The sequence below is a fragment of the Antennarius striatus genome, chromosome 14 (genome assembly GCF_040054535.1).
Source record: "Antennarius striatus isolate MH-2024 chromosome 14, ASM4005453v1, whole genome shotgun sequence".
NCBI lineage: Eukaryota > Metazoa > Chordata > Actinopteri > Lophiiformes > Antennariidae > Antennarius > Antennarius striatus.
Genome location: NC_090789.1, coordinates 16,642,526 through 16,665,958, shown reverse-complemented (window position 1 = coordinate 16,665,958; position 23,433 = coordinate 16,642,526). Strand labels below are relative to the sequence as shown.

The 23,433-nt window shown below is 43.7% G+C and overlaps 1 protein-coding gene and 1 long non-coding RNA gene across 3 annotated transcripts in view; one reads left to right on the top strand and one right to left on the bottom strand.

The window, feature by feature from the left end:
- Positions 1-6,055: 6,055 nt before the first annotated feature.
- On the top strand, positions 6,056-6,712 carry LOC137606931 (uncharacterized). Its single transcript, XR_011037936.1, has 3 exons — positions 6,056-6,178; positions 6,281-6,496; positions 6,578-6,712. It is a non-coding gene; the product is annotated as an uncharacterized lncRNA (long non-coding RNA).
- Positions 6,713-12,905: 6,193 nt separating this feature from the next.
- Positions 12,906-23,433, bottom strand: part of erf (Ets2 repressor factor) — a 40,177-nt gene continuing 29,649 nt past the window's right edge. For both annotated transcript variants that reach the window (XM_068333301.1, XM_068333302.1), the window contains exons 4-6: positions 20,016-20,128; positions 17,438-18,321; positions 12,906-17,353 (exon numbers count right to left, since the gene is read on the bottom strand). In XM_068333301.1, the coding sequence (XP_068189402.1) occupies positions 16,712-17,353; positions 17,438-18,321; positions 20,016-20,128 (1,639 nt within the window). In that variant the 3' untranslated portion in view covers positions 12,906-16,711. The remainder of the gene's footprint in view (positions 17,354-17,437; positions 18,322-20,015; positions 20,129-23,433) is intronic.

Below are 23,433 nucleotides of genomic sequence, written 5' to 3'. Positions count from 1 at the left end.
ATAGGCTCCTGTTAACACAGAATAGATTGTGCAATAACGGGCCTAATGATCTCTCACTTTAGAAACGGTGGGGAGAATAATAGTAACAATATAAAAATGACAATAATACTATTTTAAGTCAAAATGGTCGCCGAGCGAGCCGACTACAGATGAGTGATGAACAGCACTTATTACTATGCAGGGCTCGAAATTAACTTTTTTTCTTGGTAGCACTGGTGCTTCCAAATGTAGAAGTTAGTAGCACTAGCAAAGACTTCAGGAGCACCTACCCAAAAGCAAGGCAGTGACGGCAGCTGCTCTCCCTCGCCCAGGAGAGCAGCCCAGGAGAGCAGCTCTCATTGTTTCCTGGCAGGACCGCAGGACACACAGATTTTTTCCCTAGTCGCACCGATGCTCCTAAATATATTTAATAGTCACACTGATAAAAATTTGGGCGCATATGCGACCAAAATGGACGCAATTTCGAGCCCTGCTATGTAACAAATAGGCCTATTTAACAAACTGTAACAGTTATTAAATGGTAACAAATATGCTACTCCGCCACAAAGAATCAAAATAACATAGGCCCAAGTTCAACATCATATTTTCTCTTTCGAGTACGAGTCTCATTGTGTTCTTTACCCCCTTGTCCCGATGAAGTGTCCGGGTGAGTTTTCTAATTTTTCTCATTTTAAGTTTCTCCTGTCTCGTCATCATCACTCTCTTTTTCCTGCTGGATTTCTTCAGCCTGGTAGACTGCACAGCTCTCAGTTGTGGCCAAAGTATCCTGTCCTCTTTCATTTCTCCCAGATTTAATACCGGACAGACTGCCCGTTTTTAACCAGTTATGCATTTCGGAGGCTTCTCCTCCATACAAGCGGATCGGGACACGAACACCGCCAGTAAGAAGAAAGGAGGTGGATTAATCATCTATACCAACGATAGATGGTGCCATCCGGGACATGTGTCGGTGAAATCAACACTGTGTAACCGCGATCTGGAGCTAACAGCTGTTAGCATCAGACCCTACTACCTGGCGCCTGAATTTTCACACGTCATTGTCCTCGCTGTCTACATCCCTCGACGTGCGGACCCTGAGACTGCACGAGAGACCATCTGTGGGACCACCTCTGCTCTTCGGACCCGGCACCCGGAGGCGCTCGTCATTATCACCGGTGACTTTAATCACGTCACCTTGGACTCATCTCTCCCCACAATGGTCAAGTGTGTAGACTGTCCCACACAGAAGAACAGAACCATCGATCTGTTCTACGCTAATGCTAAGGAGGCATACACCGCCACCCCCCTCCCTCCACTAGGTAAATCAGATCATAACCTAGTGCACCTACAGCCCACCTACATTCCACTGGTGAAACGGCTGCCAGCAACAACACAGCAGGTCAGGAGGTGGTCCCCGGAAACAGAGGAGATGCTGAGGGACTGCTTCCAGACCACCGACTGGTATGTTATTGTGGGCTCACACGGGGAGGACATTGAGGGGGCAGCTCAGTGTTTTACAGACTACAGTAATACCTCTGTACTCGACCATAATCCGTTCTGAGGTGGTGGTTGAGCACCGATTTGTTCGACCACCGAAACCAATTTTCCCATAAGAAATAATGGAAAGTATTTTAATCCGTTCTTACCATTTAGAAAAATACCTAAAATATTATAAGAACGTGTATCTAAACAACAATGAATACGTAAATGTGCACAAGCAGTACATGATAAAGATAAAGCATTATAAACCATTTTGTATAATTTACTTTACGTTTTAGAGAGTGGTTGATGGCACTAGCGTCATCATGGAAGGGGAATCCCTTTCCATGATGACGCTAGGTAATGCGCCTCCAGGGGTTTTCTCCCTTCTCTCTCTCTTCCGTGGAGGTGAATCTGGCTGGGCAGTAGCCTTCCTCTTTTCTTTAAGAAGGAACCTGTCCATTGTCAGTTGCTTCTGCTTCAAGATAGTGGAAATGGTTGACTTTGCCATTTCGTACTGCTACGCGAGGTCGGACACTCGTACACCACTTTCATATTTTGCTATAATTTCCATACGTCTTTGCGTACGTAATTTGCGTACGTGTTACTCCGCTGGCGGTCTGAGTCGAACTGACGCTTACCCGCTGGCCGAGGAGCGCAGCCGAGGAGCGCGTTCGGGTCGGCTCGGCTAGTCGAGTACTGAAAATCTGTTCGGGGTCCGATACATTTTCTACTCGAATTTTTTGGTCGAGCACCGATTTGGTCGAGTATAGAGGCGGTCGAGTACAGAGGTATCACTGTACATGAACTTCTGTGTGGACACCGTGGCCCCTGTCAGGACAATCAGGTGTTACCCCAACAACAAACCATGGGTAACCAAGGAGGTCAAGGCTGTCCTGAACAGGAAGAAGCGGGCGTTCAGGAGCAAGAACGAGGAGGAGATGAGGAAGGCCCAGCAGGAAGTGAGACTCTGCCTGAGGGAAGCCAAGGAGGCGTACAGGAGGAAGCTGGAGAAGCAGCTGGGGCGCAACCAGGTGCAGGAGGTCTGGAATGGGATGAGAACCATCACCGGACACGGGAAAGGGCACAGCACTGTGGAGGGGAATATTGAACGAGCGAATGAACTAAACAGCTTTTTCAATCGTTTCAGCTCCCCCACCACTCCCGGCTCCTCGTCCCGGGCCACTTCAGGTCCTGCAAACCACTCCACTTATGCTCCCTCCTCCTGTGCTTCCTCTCCTTCCACCCCTGCAACTTCTCCCGAGCCCACTCCAAGAACTGCGAAGCTCAACGGCCCCACCTCAACCACTGGTCTTCCAACCTTGCCACAACCTCCTGCTCCCACCACGACGGAGACCGTCATCACTGCAGACCTAGTGACGACAACGCTGAGGAGGCTCCGACCCTATAAGGCGGCTGGACCAGATAAGGTCTCCCCAAGACTCCTCCGAGCCTGTGCTTCGGAACTAGGGGACCCCCTGCAACAATTGTTCAACCTCAGTCTGCGGCTGGGGAGGGTCCCGTAACTGTGGAAGACCTCCTGCGTTGTCCCTGTACCCAAGAAAGGACGCCCTACTGAGCTCAATGACCACCGACCGGTCGCTCTTACCTCCCACGTAATGAAGACCCTAGAGCGACTGGTCCTGGAGCTCATGCGTCCACAGGTGCAGGGCGCTATGGACCCTCTCCAGTTCGCCTATCAGGCCAAGGTTGGGGTTGACCACGCTGTCTTGTACCTCCTCCACCGCATACTCTCCTACCTGGACGCTGGGGGCTGTGCCGTCAGAGTGCTCTTCTTTGACTTTTCAAGTGCCTTCAACACCATCCAGCCCCGGCTCCTGCAGGATAAACTGACCTCCATGGCTGTGGACCCCTACCTCGCGAGCTGGATTACGGACTACCTAACGGACAGATCCCAGTACGTCCGTATGGGGGACTGTTTGTCTTCTATGGTGACCAGCAGCATGGGGGCGCCACAGGGGACCGTTCTCTCCCCCATTCTCTTCACCCTCTACACATCAGACTTCAAGCACAACTCAGATATATGCCACATACAGAAGTACTCCGATGACACCGCGATAGTGGCATGTATCCGGGAGGGTGATGAGGGGGGGTACAGGGCATTGGTGGCTGACTTCGTAGAGTGGTGCCAACAGAACCAGCTCCAGCTCAACGTCTCCAAGACAAAGGAGATGGTGCTGGATTTCCAGCGGGCACCTCCCTCTCCACAGCCAGTGATCATCAAGGGCAGTGAGGTGGAGGTGGTAGAAAACTATAAGTATCTGGGACTGCAGCTAGACAGCAGACTGGACTGGTCACTCAACTCGAACTGTGTGTACAAGAAGGGGCAGAGCAGGATGTACTTCCTGAGGAGGCTGGCCTCCTTCAACATCTGTCCTAAGCTCCTTCTCATGTTCTATCAGTCCGTAGTCTCCGTAGTGTGCTGTTATACGCCATTGTGTGTTGGGGTGGGGGGGCCAGGAAAAGAGATATGGACCGTCTTAACAGACTCATCCGCAGAGCGGGCTCAGTGGTTGGGCTGAGCCTGGACTCTGTGGATACGCTTCTGGAGAGCAGGACCATGTCTAAAGTTAAGGCTATCATGAACAACACCAGGCACCCCCTACACACCACCTTCTCCCAGCAGAGAAACACTTTCAGCGGCAGACTGCTGTCACACAGCGCCTCCACAGAGAGGCTGAGGTCCTCCTTCGTGCCCTGTGCCATCAGGGGGTACAATGACTCTCTCAGGAGGAGCGGGGGGGATGTGGCGAGGTCAACATGGGGTTGAATGGATTTAATTTAATTTAATTTTATACTGTTTATATTCTAATTTAATACTTTTATATTTTTTAAATTTTATACTGTTTATTTTTTTAATTTTATAGTGTTTATATTTTAGTTACAGTTTAGTATATAAGTCCTGTTAGTGCTGCATGTGTCTGTTAGTGTAGTGTATGTCTTGTGGTATGTCCTGTGATGTCAGTGTTTGGTTTTCTCCTGGTGTTTATTCAGTATTATTCGTTATGTAATGCCTGAGCAATGGACATATACAATTTCCTCCGGGATTAATAAAGTATCTATCTATCTATCTATCTATCTATCTATCTATCTATCTATCTATCTATCTATCTATCTATCTATCTATCTATCTATCTATCTATCTATCTATCTATCTATCTATCTATCTATCTATCTATCTATCTATCTATCTATCTATCTATCTATCTATCTATCTATCTATATATATATAATGATAGAGTGATTTGTCAATAATTAAAGAAAAAATGACCTGTGATGACTTTTTTAAAGCATGACTCCCTGTAATGTTTTACCAGTCTAGATGAAGTACCAAAGATATACTGATGCATAGTTTTAATACACAGTAAAACACATGATACAGTATTTCCAGTCAGTTAACATACTGTAGATGACGAAGGCTTTTTCCTCACACTGACCATCTGCAAACTGACTGTCTACAGGTAAACATAAACATATGTTTGCCTGTAGACACTCAATTAACAAGCCTTTAGTGCAGACCTGGGGAAACTGCGCCCCGGGGGCCATATTCGGCCCTTTGTTCCTCTCTGTCTGACCCATGTGAGACTGATATCAAATTACATAAATTAAACACGACAATTTCATGTAGACTAATACAAATATTTACAGTGTTTTATTCTTCCGATTATCAGTACCAGCGATTCAAAATATTGAATTTAGTGCGTTTTATGACGGAAGAAAGTTGAGCAGCATTAAGTTCAAGTTATCGTTGGTTTGGCCCTCTGACACAATTCAGGTTACTCATGTGGTCTCTTGTTAAAATGAATTGCTCAGCCCTGCTTTAATGTAGCAAATATCAATAATGTATCGCGTGAGTTTGCAGAACCTCTTTGAATAAACGACAGAGCAGGAGGTGTAGAATTAAAACCTGGCAGCAGAGGGAACTAGAGCATCATTAGAAAACCTCCAGAGGAGTATGTGAATGGGCCCATTTCACAAAGCAGGTTTAGTGGAAAACCTGGGTAAGTTAACCCTGAAATCGGGGAAAACGAGGTTTTTCGATTTCACAAAGAGAGGGAAGTTAACCCAAAGTTAGAGGAGTAACCCTGACCAGTCTGTTATTGCAGTAACAGACTCTCTGAAGCTAACCTGCTCCCTTTCAAAGCCGCTTGGCGGCTTCAATTCCTGGTTCTATCGGACGGAGAGTTTTACCGACTTAAGGTTATGTAAATAACTACATATTTTAGAGGTATTTTAGAGGCAAACATGGCATGTCTGTTTGACGAGGATCCGGTTTGTGAAGGTTCAGCATTAAGTCACAGAGAATTAAAAAATTTTGTATCGTGTTCAGATGTCCCGTCATATCAATACAGTTTTCTTTATGATCAGTACCGGTTTACGTCCTGATCCATCCATCACACACACACACACGCACGCACGCACGCACGCACGCATGCACGCACGCACGCACGCACACACACACACACACACACACAGATACACACACACACACACACGACCTGATCCATCCTCACATCTGCAGCGGCGCTGCATGTAGCACTCCGGTCAATTTTTTATTTTTCATTAGCAAACAGTAGTTTTTCTATACACTGTGGGAGAATCTCAGTGCACCTCACCTGGAAACTTTTACCTCAGTTTTTCTATATCCCTGGAGATAAACCTGTCAGAATCATCAAGGAGGAGCTCCACAGGATTGCAGGTGAATAATGTAGAAATGTGATAAATTAATTTGAAATTATATTCTCTTCATGACATTGTGCTACAACCTCAGAATTGGAATATTAACTTTAATTTCTTTTAGGATATCCAAAAGTAATTGGCTGCATAGATGATGCCCATTCCCATCAAGGTACATGTAAACTGACAACTGTTTCAACATGTTAAAAACTGCATCACAGATAACTAAGATCTGTCCAGATCATGTTTGATGCTGTAGAATACATTTCTGATGTGGAGTTCCGAGTCTGTTCCTGACTCTCGGATTTATGGCCCTACCTGATCAACAGACTGTAACGTGGTCAGTAACCTAAAGATTTGCACAATAAATTACTTGTCTTCATTGTTTAATCCACTCTAATGAATCCACTATACATTACAGGAGAAAGCCTACGTCACCTCAGGATGATTCCTGCTATCCAGGATGGAAGAGCAGTGAGGGACATCATCTGTCAGAATCCTTTCAGAGTCTAAGTCACCATCACCATTGCCACCATCACAGAGGGCAATAAAAATGTACAATACACATTTCCTTTGGTCGTCTTTATTTCTTATTGTAACGATATGTTTGGTCATCCTTATTTGTAACGATACTTTGGTCATCTTTATTTCTATTGTAATAATACTATTGTATCGTTACAATAGTTAACATTCTAATAGTAAACATGATTCACCTGTGACCATCACCCTCCTCTAACTTGTGCTCCAGTATTTATATGTTCAGATCTGCCCTCCTAATCTTGACGTCCAATTAAACCATTTCTGTTTTCAGTGTTTTTTTAGGTAGTGAATTCTGTGAACTTTTTTGACAGATAGCTGGGAAAACATGAGGAGGACATTAAAACATAGTTGCATATGAATTGCACAGAATGAACCGCTGGTGGGCACTGAGCGTCTATGTCACTGTGATATCTGTGCAGTCTGGAGCCTTCTGCTACTGTCCCTCCATGCTCTGTTAAAAAAGGATGAAAAAGTGCTAATACTTCAGTGGAGGATAAATGTCACACTCCAGAATGTGAAGAAACAGCAGGAAAAAATCAGTAACATAAAATATTAGACCACCTTTGTCTTTTTCAGTTTTATATGAATTTCTTTTTCTTTTTATCAATTACAGTTTTTTTCAGTCACTAGCAAGCGCTTACACATACTTCAAATACTTTTTCTAAACTTTTTAACACAGACTCACACCTAGAAAGCACAACTGACCAAATGGTTAATTTTCTTCTCAAAAACACATTTTGTTAAATAAACACTAACTCTTCATTTCAAAATAGAATACATCTTTTTCTATACACACACTTTACCAAAACACTGGATATTCAACTCAAAATGAAATTATTATGTCAAAGAATAATGCTTGTTTTCACCTCATAAGGTACATGCAGTCAATCAAAGTACACCAGGTTTCAAAATACTGGGTATTGTTGACATTTGAAAAATTACATAGAATTTTATATTGCAGGTTTAATGGTATTTGCCTGCAAAATGTACACAAAATTTCTTGTTTGGGAACTGTGTGTCCACATGTAAGGTTCACATTCAAAAGCATTCCAGCAAAGAGCAAATCAGTTTTTTTCTTTTACAGTTTATTACAGGAGGTACAGTAAAAATACTATTCATAGTACGATAGAAAAGAAAAAGCTTACAGTGAACAAAATATCCATGAATACACAAGGGCATTCTGAACAAAACAAAACAAAAACAACAAAAGCAAAAAGCCTTGAAAAAAAAGGGGGCAGGGGGGCTTACGTTAAGAAACACAAAATTACTGTCTGTAATCTCTACGATCTCTGATATCAACCAAAGCGATTCACCTTGGATAGAATCGCTTGGTATGCCGGATCCACCCTTGGCAATGATCAGCTGTGTGTCAATGGGGGGGCAGTGACTCAGTGGTAGAACAGGTCGTCCAATGCTCCACGATCGGCGGTTCGATTCCCACTCCCACCCAAAAATACCCTGAGTGTGAGCTGATAGTGGGTGTCAGCTTACAATGGTATGAATATTCTTCTTCTCAACTGTTTTTGTAACGTGCATATGCTGATTTAATGTTTTATTTACATAACATAAAAACGTTTATATAGACTTCCTTATTTAACAGAACTTGATATAGATGAGAACACATTTATGTGTGACAAGTGCATTAAGTTTGCGATAAAACAACTGAAAAGTCAAACGTCCACTATATTTACTGTACAATATCAAACATAATGAGGATAAGGAGGATCCCTAATGAGCTGATGCAGAAGTCTGATCTGTGTAAACAATGTTTTAATACTTCATTCCCAGCTGCAGACATGTGTGCTTCTCTCCTGCTGGATTGCACCTACATCAAATAAATTAATACTGTGTTTAAACTTACGCATTGACTTGAACATCAGTTTCCTCCCACGTCACCCATTGTTTGCAGCTATGACGCTGTTGCTCTTTCTTCTGAAAATGCCCTCAAAGTCTTCATATGAATAAATTTAAATCTGTACAGTATTTTTCGCACTGTAAGGCGCACTGGGCTATAAGGCGCACCTTCAATGAATGGCCTATTTTAAACCTTTTTCATATAAAAAGCGCACTGGATTATAAGGTGCATCTGATAATAATGTGCACCTTCAATGAATGGCCTATTTCAGAACATTCATTAATTCATTCATTTTCCAACCCGCTTAATCCGCTAACGCAGGTCGTGGGGCAGCCAGTGCCTATCCTGGCAGTCTCAGGGCGTGAGGCGGGGGACACTCCGGGCATGACGCCAGTGTACTGCGGAGCCACATAGAAACAAACAATCATTCATACACACACTCACTCCTATGGTCAATTTTGGGACCGGCCAATCAACCTGAAGCGCATGCTTTTGGAGGTGGGAGGAAGCCGGAGAACCCGGAGAGAACCCACACAGACACGGGGAGAGCATGCGAACTCCGCACAGAGCGGGACTCGAACCCGGGTCCGCCGTGTTGTGAGGCAGCAGCGCTAACCACTGCGCCACCGTGCTATTTCAGAACGTTTTTCATAAATAAAGGCCACTGGATTATTAGGTGCACTGTCGGTTTTTGAGAAAATTAAAGGCTTGTAGGTACGTCTTATAGTGCGGAAAATACTGCCGTAAAGTGCTGCTGTGTGTGTCTCGTCCATCGTCATGGTGAATCGTCGAATCGGTGCTCCATTGATGACGGGTTTTTTTTAGAGTTGTCACGCCTGTTAAACTGTGTGTCGAAATCCCTGGTTTTCCAAGTTCAGGGTGAATCAACCCAGAACCACAGGTTTATCTGAGGGTTTGTTAACCCTAGATTCGTGAAACTCGCCCAGTGTCTTTATGGTTATTAGATTTGATTCAGGCGTTGAAGTGCATCCTCCGACTTCTGGGTTGTTGTCTTCAATACATGTTACCCATCATGTAGTTGGTTAAACAAGGCACAATTACAGCTGCATGGATGACTTTATGATGGCACGGAGGAAGAAAGGCAGCAGGACTCCAGCCAATGGATAGGTGAGGGGTGATAGGATTTAAATACTCCTTCCAAAAAAGTAACTGGAAAATGTTTGAAGTTTTTTTGATAACACGTTAATAATTGACATGGTTTAATCAACCCATTTTATTTCCAGTCTGCTTAAAATGAATGTATTCTAACAATAACCATCGTGAGCATAAACTGAGGCTCTTCTAAGGTGTCTTAGATGGCCACTACTGTTGGAAGTACACTAAAAGCTATTCATCGACATCATCATGCCTTCAAGTCCACTTCTATCAGTAACATTTAAATTTAAATTACAGTAGTGTGAATGTTTAACCGAACAAACTATGAAGAAAAGTTGTACTTTTGACAAAGGCCAAAATATGTCCTCCAAACATTTTTCTGCACTTGAAAACAAACAACGTTTGTTTCCCACTGGGTGACAAACATCCCTTCTTAGTATTGACAGCACCATAAACCATTCTATTCTATCAAGGTTTTTTTTTTTTTTGCAGGAGGTGTTTTCAAAGGAGGGAGGATGTTAAAATTAAAACAAAAACACTTAACCCTCGAGAAAATAAAATGTGCCAGGACTTTTACAAATACAAAACACTCAACGTCTTGTCGACACGACTTGAGTCCTGAAGTGTTCAGAACTAGGTCTGCAATTTGTTGAAATAAAAAAACTACCAACATGAAGGATCAGAAAACCAAGAGTACTACAGGCTGGCTAATTTCCCCCCCCCCTCCCACTAGTACAACAAATATTGAAATACCAAACCCCCCATTGGGGCTGCATTATAAATAGTCTTTAACCATGTGTAATTACTTTTCTAATGTTAAAAATAAATAAATAAATAAAAATCACAAGTCTAGTGTGTCCGTTTCAAAAAGCAGGTTTATTGGAAAACCTGGGTAAGACAAGCCTGAAATAAGGGAAAACGAGGGTTTTCGGTTTCACAAAAGGAGGTAACTTAACCCAGAGTCAGAGGACCAACCCTGTTACCTTAGCAGCGTACTGTAATGTGGTCAGTAACCTAAAGATTTACACAATAAATCAATTGTCTTCATCATTTCATCCACTCTAATGAATCCACTGTACATTACAGGAGAGTTTGATGGTTTTTTTCTTGGGGGACAGGGGTTATCCATGCCAACCAAGGCTGCTGACCCTTTATTCTGACCCAGACACTCAAAAGAACTTCCACTGGGTTCACTGCAGGACGAGAGTCTGGGTAGAGATGACCATAGGCTTGTTGAAAGCCCGTTTCCAGTGCCTACGACACCTCAGGATGATTCGCGCCATCCAGGACGGCAGAGCAGTGACAGACACCATCTGCCAGAATCATCTCAGAGTCACTGTCATCACCACAGCGGTCTATAGAAACAAACAATACACTTTTTCTTTGGTAATCTTTATTCCTTACAAATACACAGTTAGTCTTTGTATCGGTGCAATAGTTAACATTCTAATAGTTAACATGATTCACCTGAGACCATAACTCACCTCTAAGTTGTGCTCCAGTATTTATATGTCCAGATCTGCCCTCCTAGTCGGGAGGTTCGAGTAAAACATTTCTATTTTCCGTATTTTTTAGAAAGTGAATTCTACAAAGTTCTTTAACAGATAGCTGGGAATACATGAGGAGCACATTAAAACATACAGTTGCATATGAATTCCACAGAATGAACCGCTGGTGTTTACTGAGCAACTATTTCACCGTGATAATCTGTGCAGTCGGGACCCTTCTGCTTCTGTCTAGTCTCAGGTCTTTTGCAGACTCCAACAGATTTTCTGCCAGAATCGTCCTGTATTTGGCTCCATCCATCTTCTCATCAACTCTAACAATCTTCCCAGTCCCTGCTGAAGAAAAGCAACCCCAGAGCATGATGCTGCCACCACATTTGACTTTGGGGATGGTGTTTTCAGGGTTATGTGCAGTGTTTTTGCATTCAGCCCAAAAGTTCAATTTTGGTCTCATCTGACCAGAGCACCTTTTCCACATGCCATCTGTGTCTCCAATGTGGCTTCTTGCTAACTCCAAATGGGCCTTTTTATGGTTTTCTTTCAGAAATGGCTTTCTCCTGCCACTCTTCCATAAAGGCTAGATTTATGCAGAGTACGACTAATAGTTGTCTTATGGACAGATTGTCCCACCTCAGCTGTGTATGTCTGCAGGTCATCCAGCGTGATCATGGGCCTCTTGGTTGCTTCTCTGCTTAGTTTCCTCCTTCTTTGGGCTGAAAGGTCAGAAGGACGGCCAGGTCTTGGTAGGTTTGCAGTGGTTTTATGCTCTCTCCATTTTGATATTATTGCTTGCACAGTGCTCTGGGAGATGTTTAAATATTGTGGAAACTTCTTGTATCCCATTCCTGCTTTGAACATTTCCACCACTTTATCTCGGACCTGCCTGGTGTGTTCTTTGGTTTTCATGACGCTGTTTATTCTCCGGTGTTCCTTTCATAAACCTCTGAGACCATCACAGAGCAGGTGCATTTAAACTGAGACCAAATGACACATGGGTGCACTCTGTTTGTCATTGTTAGTCGTTTAGGTCAACATTGGATCATTCAGAAGTCATCACGGAATTTCTGGAGTCGGTTAACTGAGCTGAGAGAACGGGGGCCAATACTTTTGCACGCCCTACTTTTCAGTTTTTTATCTGTAAACACAATATAAAATGTTGAATAAATTTGGTTCCACTTCACGATTGTCTCACATGTTGATTCTTGAAAAATATTTTCAGTTTGATATCTTTAAGTTCGAAGCCTGAAATGTAGCAAAATGTCAAAAAGTTCTTGGGGGGCCAATACTTTCGCAAGGCACTGTAGGTATATGCAGTGGTATGAATATTCTTACCATTGCATATACAATGCAGAACAATGTTTTTATACTTCATTCTCAGCTGCTGACATGTGCGCTTCTCCCCCGCTGGATTGCACCTAAATAAAATGAATATGATAGGGTTTAAAATAGGTCATTCATTGAAGGTGCGCCTTGTAGTCCAGTGCTCCTTATAGTGCGGACAATAGTGTACTTCATCAAAAGCAATAGAAACATTGCAAATTCTCACAATTGAGAATCTAGGAAAAGGGATTATTTGGTGTTTTTACTTTTGAAATACTCAAAAACAGCTCAAAATTTAATTTTATAACTTTATATGTTGTGTAACAAACTAAAATCTCTTTAAGCAGGCACACCAGAGACATCAAGAAAAGTGATATATTTTCGAAATGACAAAAGCGACAAGCCATCTTTTTTAAACCTTTTTTTAATGAACCCTGATTATTGTTTAATTACAAATGAAGATGAAGATAGAGAAACAGAAGCACAGGTGGTTTGTCTATGATAAAACACATCTGTCCTTCCTTCATAGAGACAGCTCACTGTCCAGAGGAGAGGCAGCCAGAGGACAGGGAGAGCCATTACAAATAATACAATGGTTAAACAGTACAAAGCTTTTTTCTTACACAATCCTCCAAAATGGAAAAATATATTTATACACACACATCAAAAATAATGACAACTGTTGTGTCCCCTGCTGTATATCATATGGGGATTATGTGACCCTTGTCTTGTCCACGGTAACAACATGGCTTTAAAATGGGCCTGACTAGAAAAAAGGGGCTGAACTGAAGCCAACTAGTTAAAGTTCATGGAAAAGAAAACAGAGTGCAAATTGGAACAAAACACAAACTCCGGAATTCATACAGGGCAGAATGAACCATGGCTAGAGGGTACAAAACAATCAAGTTAATATAATTACAAGAGTAACAGTAATATGTAAAAAAATAAAAATAAAATACAGGAAAAAACTTATAAGATGAAAATGTGGGTGGGAATATAAAACCAGTGGGAGAAAACAGTTATTGTGTTTTGTTGTGGAGGCCATGACGGGTAAGGCAGCACAGACATTCAGGTACAGCCGGATCGTTCTTCACTGGGCGTCTGGAAACTCGCTACATGTGGCCTTAAACTTTCCTAACATGTGAACGTTTGTACTGACAGCAAAATGACAAGAATGCTTGACCCTTTTAAAAGGGAGGAATGCAGATAATGATGAGCCAATTAGAGGGATGGATGAAGCAGTCTTTTTCTGTCCTGTGACGTAAAACCACCATTTTGTGATGACTGTGTTCAAAACACACATTAAGCAGCGCTGGTCGGACAAACTCAAGAAGGAAATTCATCTACCAAGCCTTTTAAAACTGGGTTGAGTCGTCGTCCGTGTGTGGGAGAGGGATGGCATAACCATAGAAACCACACAATCTGCGTCCATACAGCAAGCAGAATGAGCAAGTCAGATGGTGGGAAGTCCCTCTCTCCCCACTCCACTCCGGGGCTGTGTGATGTCATTCCTTGTGAGTGAGTGAGTGTGTGTGTGTGTGTGTGTGTGTGTGTGTGGTTTCTCTGGTTTGCCATCTACTCTAAAGGCTGTGGGGGCCTCTGATGTCACATGTGATGTCATGCTTCCCTTTAAAGCCTCACTTCAGCCAGGTTGGTGTGTGTGTGCACATTCAACTGGTTTAGACCAGCCCATACACAAAGTTCACACAAAGCCGCCTGAGTCCCCGGTCAGTCCACAATCTAACCAAAGTCCAGTCATATCAGCAGCTGCAGCTCTACTGGATTAGAGCTGAACTCCAGCTGCGTACCCATGTGACCTGTGTGACCGATGTGACAAGCTCTCCTGTGAACGTGTGACGCTGTCGTGAAGAGGCACAGGGTTCACCTTGTGGGACAAGGTAACACGGTCAATACGTGACTGAGCTCCACTCCGTCTTGAGGTGGTAAACTCCGCCCGCCTGCCGCTAGAGGGATGTTAAAACAAACACGCTCGCTAATACAGTAAATGTGCTTTGACCCTGGTCTGATTGAAGGTTTGTGCTGAGTCATTTATCTTTGTCCTGTCACACCCACCATCCCCTGAACACACAGTAACTGCATTTACTATTTTTTTAGAATATAAATATAAAACTGACACCATTGGTCTTCATTGCTGCAGCTCAACGGTCAGGAGAAGGCAAAGGTTGGGAAGGCAACGGCTGAATTATACTGATAATATGCCCATTAGAATATATACATATCTTTACCAATAAAAATAGGACTTTGCTGATTTATATCAAATGATCATATTGAAATATAACATTTGAATTCAATATATATTTGAATAAAATATATATGTGTAGATTTACTTCATTGTATCTTTCTTTTACAAAAAGCAGAAGGCATGGTGGTAGTGTTACTGCGATAAAACATTTTACTGGGGGTGCTTGATAAAAACTCAGGTTGGCTCCAAAAGGCACAATCTTTAGTTTGTTCTTTTGTTTGGGCAGAATTTCATTTTCAAAACTATCAATCAAAAGTCACAAAAATAAGTTGTTTCTCAACATCTCTACATCTCAGTGAAGGTTTGCCTGAGTTTACCTTGATGCTCCACATTCATCGCATGGTTCTCGTTCTCGCCCAGTCATATCAGTTTGATTCTCAAAACATCGTATCAACAGATTCACTTATTATCTCCAGTACACAAAGTCCTCTATCTCTGCAAATGCCCTCAAATACTGTCAGTGTCTTCAGGAGCATCTTTTTCTTTCTTTTTTTTTTTGGAACAGTCTTTCAAAGAAATTAAAAAAACAAAACAGGTGGAATGCAGAAGAGAGAAGTTGATCTGGATGTTTGAGGGAGAAAACACTTTTTCAAGGACATCACCAACTCTCAAGATTGTGCGAAATCCAGCGGGTGCATGAAAAGCTGAGACACTCGGTATTGTCAAGGCCTGATGTTTTTGTTGTTATTTTTTTTTACATCAACTTGGGGTCCACACACATTCACAAACAAGTGTGCCCACTACTACAGTCTTGCTGGTGGCTGCTTCTTCATTTTCTCAAACAAAAGAACAGAAAATGAGAGAAAGAAGATCTAGCCTTTTCCTCTGAAGCCCAGGTCCTTGTTTTGTACCACGTCTCTCAACTGACCAGCAAACGTCAAATGACGCTGTGTGATAGGCCAAAGAATCTCAGTTCCCACCAGGTTTCAGTTTGACCGTCGCTCCGTTTCTTTATACATTGTCGTGAATGAGCAGAGGATGAGGAGGCCTCTCAGCCCAGCATTGATGATTGGAGAGTTCTTTCTAATCACTTCTCCAAACAAAATCCCCTCTTCGGTGTCTACAATCCGTTGGAGCATCTCTTCTTTTTGCTCACTGCCCTCCATCATGTAAACGACCACTTGGTGATGGAGAGGCACTTCTGTAATCTCTATTAGGGCTGCGTAAGATGTTTTAGTAGCGTTAGGATCTGTCTTTCATGAAGACTGCTGTACAGTTCAGAATGCCACAGTTCCTCTTTAAAGTGAACGGTATTCACTGTTTCATGTGAACAAATGGACTAATTCATTAAACATGTGATATAAGGTGCCCCCCTCGCACAGCTGTGACCTGATTGGCATCACAAGGGTGAGGGAGCCCCGAAATGGTAATGTGCAATTCATTAAAAGGTATATAAAGTAGATGGGATCTTATTTCAATTTGTTAATGTCACAGCAGGAACGCTCTGCCTGCTGAGCTCACGTTTGATTGGTTAGCGGGGGTACGAGTGTGTTGCCTTGCAGCAGGGCTGCTCAGTCACATTTTTTTTCTGGGGGGGGGGGTTATCATAGGTCATAATGTCGAGTGGCTGCCTGCTGAGACAGAAACAGTGAGACCACCTGAGAGGTAAACACATTCCCCTGGTTCAGTATTGCTGAACATGTGGAGGAAAACCATTCAGATTTATGCTGAATGATGAAAGAAGCTTAAGGCGCTGCGTGGTCAGCTTAACATGCATCTTCTAAAATATAACACGTCTGTTCTCAGATAGCGAAAAAGAACAACATGTGTTTCATCTGTCTCCAGTCACAGTCCAATCCTGCTCTGTTCACCACCATCAGGGGGAAACCACATGACATTATAGGCCACATGAAACTAGTAAGTTTGTTGTTTTCAACCTAGAGATCCCTGTGTGTGTGTGTGTGTGTGTGTGTATGTGTGTGTGTGTGTGTGTGCGCGCGCGCGTGCGTGTGTGGCTCAGCAGCCTGTGTTTTCCAGAGACAGTTGAGCTGTAGCCCTCTGCAGCTCAGAGCTTGCTCTGCGCTGGGTTGGAGGTGGTGGTAGCATCAACCCCAAAATAACATCTCCTCCTATGCTTCCTCCCCCATTCTCCACCTCCCCCACTTTCCTAGCTGCCTCCCCCACCTTCCTCTCCACCTCTTCCTCCCTTTCAGCCTTCACTTTCTTATCCTCTGCCTCATCCCTCTCTCCATCTGCCTCCATCTTCTGGTCTTCGCTCCAGCGGCGCTTGAAGCGGAGTTTAAGTGGGATGCAGCGAGTGCCCCCGGGGCTGATGGGGGCCGTCTGGCCCGGATCGCTCTTCAGGTTCAGCAGAGGGAATGACAGATTGCCACTGCCAACAGGAGGTGTGGCGGGAGTCTTGAAGACCTCTTCATCATCATCGGGATCGTCGTCGGGGTTACTTTGAGGAGGGCCGGGCAGGCTGCTCTCTTTTCCATTAGCTCGGTGGTGGTTGTTCAGCTCATGAGGATGGCGATCAGCTCCCTGAGTGAAGATGTCACCCTCATCGTTTCCACCATTGTGACTGAGCTCATCTTCATCACTGATATCAGTCACCTCCACCTCTTCTTCTGACTCGATGTCTGATATAGGCTCCACCTGAAGGGGGGGGGGGATACATTTCATTTATAGCTTTGGATGCATTATGTTTCGAGGAACATAATGTGCGTGTGTGCGTCTCACCTTTATCTTCGGGGGCCCTGCATTGGTTGCTGGTCCAGACCCTGTGAATGAGGATGACTGGCTGAAGGAGGTGGAAGCAGCCAATGAGCTCCCTGCTTCCCTCTGCTTGCGCCCCAGCGGAGGCGGCTGCAGCTTGAACTTGAACGGCGAGGGGTGCTGCTGGTCCTCCCCCCCTCCTGGCTGCTGGCTGAGCGTGTGAGACAGTGGCAGGGGTGGACCGTGGAGGTGTAGGGCCGCTGGCTTCTCCAGGGTGGGCCGGTGTGGCTGTGGGATGACGATGCTGGGGTAGTGGAGGAAGGCACGAGGGCTGAGGTGGTAGTTGTAGACAGACTGAGTGTGGGCCTGCAGGTAGTGTTTCATGTCTTCCGGGTTGAAAGAGAAGTGGGAGCCCATCATCGGAGAGGAAAGAGAGGGGGAGGGAGTGTAGGAAAGGTGGGGGGTGGGGGTCATGGACAGTGCTGGGGACAGAGTCGGGGCCAGGAGGCCTCCGGGGCCGGCCAGGGGGGAGACAGGGAACGGCGACAGAGACTCTGGGTGCACCCTGGGGGCGGGTCTAGCAAGGCCTGCTTGGTTAGCGGCTCCGCCGTAAACCCTGAAGAGGGAATCGTGAGGCAGGCGGGGAGGAAGCAGTCCCCTGAAGGCCCTCTCAGCTCCACCTCCTCGCTCGTCGACCCCCACAGCCTCCTCCAGCTCCGAGTTGGTGGAGGTGCCGTCACTGCAGTCACTGACGGACCCCCGCGCCATGCGGCGAGCCACGCTGCTGAACATGCCTGGACTGCGCAGCTCCTCGCTCGACGAGAGGACTTCTGAAGGGGTGGTGGGTGGAAAGCGGAAATGAGTTCCTCCACTTGTCACTGGGGGGGCGCTCTGAGGGACACCTCGACCTGTGAGCAATATGAGAAGTGACAGACGTTTTGCTTTAGAACTGTAGTAACAGTAAAGAGATTATTTTCTCTGATCTGTAGGATATAAATGAATAAGTCTTTAAGTCTTGTGATTAGAGGACTTTCAAGGGAATTCCATTTCTTATTATTGGGAACCAGGGCTGGACAATTCTCTGAACAAATTTAGGACCCGTCATCGCTGGGATCTTACTCATGTTGGATAATGTGATTGTTTGTTGAACACAGCAACCAGTGTTGACAGTCCATCCATCACCAGACAGTACATCACATCAACAAATAATGGATTTTAATAATTAAACACACAACCTGGAGCAAGCGATGAGCTTAGTTTATACATACAGTATGGTCAAGACATGTCACACCCACAATTGGAGCAGTTCTTAAGCATGCAAAAATATATCACTGCAATCAAGGTTAAAGTCTATGAGCATACTACCAAATGGGAGCCTCGGAAAGCTAAATTACATCAATGATCAAAAAATTATATGCATGTTTGTATAATAAAAAAATGAGAGAAAAAATACTAAAACAGAAATAATAAAAGCAGTAGGTCACATGTTTCTCATGATTTGAACTATTTCACCCAGGGGGTCATAGGTGAACAGACACAAAACAAAATCCACGAACGCCCTACACTTTAAAGCCCTCCCCTCTCTCTTTCCTTCCAGGGAGACTTTGGCATTGCAATAAGTTCTTGGCATCCATGCACGTGCCAGAATTAAATACTGGAAAAGTCGTTCTTACTGCCATCACAAACATGGGTTGGTCCCTCTGTTTTTTTCCAGTACCACCGAGCGTGTGCGACTCTTGGTTTTAACACACACACACACACACACCTCACAGCCATGTGTGTCACAGACGACGGGGAGAGAAAACTGGCAGTGTTTATCTAGTGTGTATGTTTGTGAGCGTCTGTGCTTGCAGATCAATCCAGATTGATGTGGGCATGTGTGTGTGCTAACCATGGTTTTAAACCATTATATCACAACATGTCAGTGTGTGGGCCACATCACATGAAGGCTATAATTAAAGTTTCGTGCTGCACTTATGTCACCCAGTATCCAACGCTCCATATGGGCTGTGTTTACAGTGGGTGGCCAGGACCAAAACGATAGACGACTTCAGATCACAGAGGAGCGGAACCGAGTGGGACGTGGCACACTGATGTCACACACACATCATATTAACACACAGATGCAAAGACACAACACGTCCAAATTTTGTTTTCTGCACCTTTGCTGGGAGGGTGATGGACAGGAAAAGGCTTTAAATATGTGTCGCATTACATTAAGATTTTACATGAAAGACCCTCAGATCTCTTTTAGCTTTAGTTTCCAGTTCTCAGCAGACAAACTGCATAGACAGACAGTGAAAACATATTCACAGACACCTGAAGGTCAAACCCTGTTTGTGTCCCAGCTTCCACTCCTTGAACAGATGCTTCAAGCTAAGTGTGATTCCACTCTCTTCAGGGAGAATAACTGAACATCCACTTTAATGGATGTCACTCAATTACTGCAATTGCATCATTTTAAAACCTAAAAGCCCTGGTTAGGTGTTTTATGTGCTGTTATTTATGATAATGGGATGTATGCTATTCATCTGGTGCTACTCACCACCTCACATTTATGGATTTACAGTTTAACTACATAATAAGCAGTGTATATGCGTACCGGATCCCATGTCGATGAAGGGGTAGTTGACCAGTACGAGCTTGTTGAAGTTGAACTTGTAGGTGAACCTCTTCCCTTTGGTCTTATGAAGGATCCTCTTGTTGTAGTAGTATCTAAACAGAGAAATGGACAGACAGTTATCCACCAGCAACTTGAAGTAAATGTTATTATGGTCATATTGTTTTTTTTCTGGGTGGAAAAAAAGAAAAAAATGTACAGAATCAAACTTTTTCCAGCTGAACTATGAAATCAACAGTGACTCAGATCTGCAAAGTAAGAACTGAATAGCTCTTCATAGCAGTGAGAAAAGGAGGAAAAAGATCACGAGCCCCATTTAAGACATTTATGTTGGTAAAGGAACATTATCGCTCAAATTGATGAACACCTATCTGACTAATACTGTCTAAAACAAATCGGTAGAAATGTTAAAGATGAAGTAATTGGTGAAGAACTTGTACCTCATCATCAGAGGTGGGAGCTGAACATTACTACACAAAGTATTGTAGTCCAGTATACCAACATGCACTTAAGTACTTAATAAAAAACAAAAACACTAATACTATAAAATCTGTGTCACAGATGGCCCCATTACTGGAACAACGCCACCACTGCTGATGTGGATAGACATCGACATCCATCATGGTACAATGTGACAACCACAGCAATGAGATGCACACCTTTAGGCCCTAGGAAGCCTGTGTGAAAATCCATTGAATTCTGTCTGGTGGTTTCAGAAATGTGAATAGATCAAACTCCCACCAACCCTGAGGCATCTGCTGCACAGACATCTATAGATAAGGGTATCCCGTATCAGAAGGGATACATCATAGAGGAAAATAAAAGATCCAATTCAAGTTCAGTCAGCTAGAAGTAATGGCTTCACATGTGCACACAACCCTATAACAGATTTATAATGACACACAGCCAGTTGATTTGGCACACAACATAGCGAAATAACAGCAACTCTCTTATGACAGAATCAAAAATATTTCGGAATCCAGAATGTGAAGTTAATACCAATGATCTGACTCTAATTATTGAATTATTAAACTCACTGAGATCTGTTACTCACAGGGTTTGCTGGTCAGTTCCAGAATATTGAATGAGACACAAGCATTTTCAAAAAAAAAAAAAGAAAAAAAAGAAAATCATCCAAAACTGCAGCATAAATGTGTACCTCGTTTTACATCGGTACATAATAAAATCAGGTGCATATAATGTGAACAAATGACTGGATTCAGATTCTCACATTACATAAGGAAGTGAGATAGCACAGATTTAATCTTCCACAGGTGGCTCCATTAACAAGAGAGCATTAGTCATTGTCATCCCACAGAGGGATGTCGACGACTGAATGCTGAGCTGCTGACAGCTCTTTTAAAATGGCTCCATGTGACTCATTGCTAGCCTCAGTGCAAAATGACTTTCATATTTCTTGCATTAACAATTCTATAAAGTGCGGTTCCATTCAGAGCTTCAGTCTGATGACAAAAACTGAGCCTAAAACACAGAAGAGCTTCAGTATCGAATTAAAAACACGTCACTGTCTGTAAGGAGGTTTAATCAAGCAGATCCCAAAACTTACCCAAAAGGAAGTGTTTTAAAATATTCGTTTGTCGAACACAGCATCCTTCCTGCTAGGCCTTGTTTTCATTTCCACAGAGCTAGAAAATTATGACGTATGAAAAGACTAAACTCTGGCCCCAATACTTTATATTTTGTGTACCACTATTGCTAAAATCAATAAAACAAATACCAGAGTCCTGACGCGGAGGTCATGCAAAGCTGCATCGCAGCTTCAGTGGGATGTGGGTCGGTGCAGACAGAGCAGAGCTATAGAGGCCAGTTATGTGACCCAGGAGCCCCTGGGTCACATTTGAAGGACCTCTTCTGACAGAGGACTACACACACACACACACCTGCATAATCACATATAATACAGACACACACTCTCAATAATGAAACTTTGAGTCAGTGCTTGCAATGGTTAAAAAGTTTCTCCAATCAGTGATTTAAGGTGAGCAAACATACAATATCAGAATGGAATAGTATTCCAAGTCTTTAGAATTTTGTTCTGAAATTCTGAAATCTGATGGGCTAATTCTTGAAATTTCTGCTACTGTTCAGTATTTGGGTATATTATGTTCGTATATCAGTTCTCGCTTGAGACCACTGCCTTTAAAACAATATTAATTCCTGCAGAAGAGAGTCGCTGCTGCAATGGATGGAAAGTTTCAGAGGATGAACTCTGAAGCATTTGACAGATCCACTAATGAGTGCAGACATTCACTGCGAGTTAAGATTGTACTGGTGGAACTTAACATGCACATGGTGAACAGACATGTACGCAAAACAGTGTATTAGAAAAATAACAACTAAAGAATTTAGCTCAAAATACACGATGCAGTGTTGATGCAGGAGGTAAACATGAGAGTTCACTAGCAGGCGTTATCCTCTATGTGTAGGAAAAGGTGGGAGGACATAATGTTCACAGACATGTGGAGCGACTGATGACACTATGAACAAGTTGGGAATGGCCAGGCATATACATTTGAAAGCAATTAACACACACAATTACAGTATTGTGTCAATATGGGGCGATCGGGCTCACATTGTGGGACCGGACTGGCTCAGGGCCTTTTTGAACTTCCTTCAAATAAACTAGAGAGGAGCGTAAAAGTTCAACCTTTGGGTACCACCCACCCACACACACACACCCACCCACACACACACACACACACACACACACACACACACACACACACACACACACACACACACACACACACACACACACACACACACACACACACACACACACACACACACACACACACACACACACACACACACACACACACACACACACACACACACACACACACACACACACACACACACACACACACACACACACACACACACACACACACACACACACACACACACACACACACACACACACACACACACACACACACACACACACACACACACACACACGTGAATACAAACTCACAAGAACAGGTTTTTGCACATTTACTGGATATACACGAGTGAACGCACGTGTGCACTAATGTACACTCACTTCAAAGACAGAGAGGAGCATCAATCAGACTTCACCTGTAGCAGAGACAGAGGTCAAATTAAATCCAGCGCTGCTCAGCTGAGTGTAAAACCCCCTCTCAGTCCTACACATGGCTGCAGCACAGTGTGCAGCAAACCTATGAAATGCAGGTGAGGACATCTCTCTGCTGGCAGCTGCACTCACTTGAAAGCTTTACCCGCCAAGATAAAGGCACAACAACATTTCCTCCAGCTGCTCTCTCATGTTAAAAACTGACACATTAACTGTAAAAGCCCAGAATAGCATCATGTAAAGTATCTAGGCTTGTGGTCTATTCTGTGTGGCCATGAC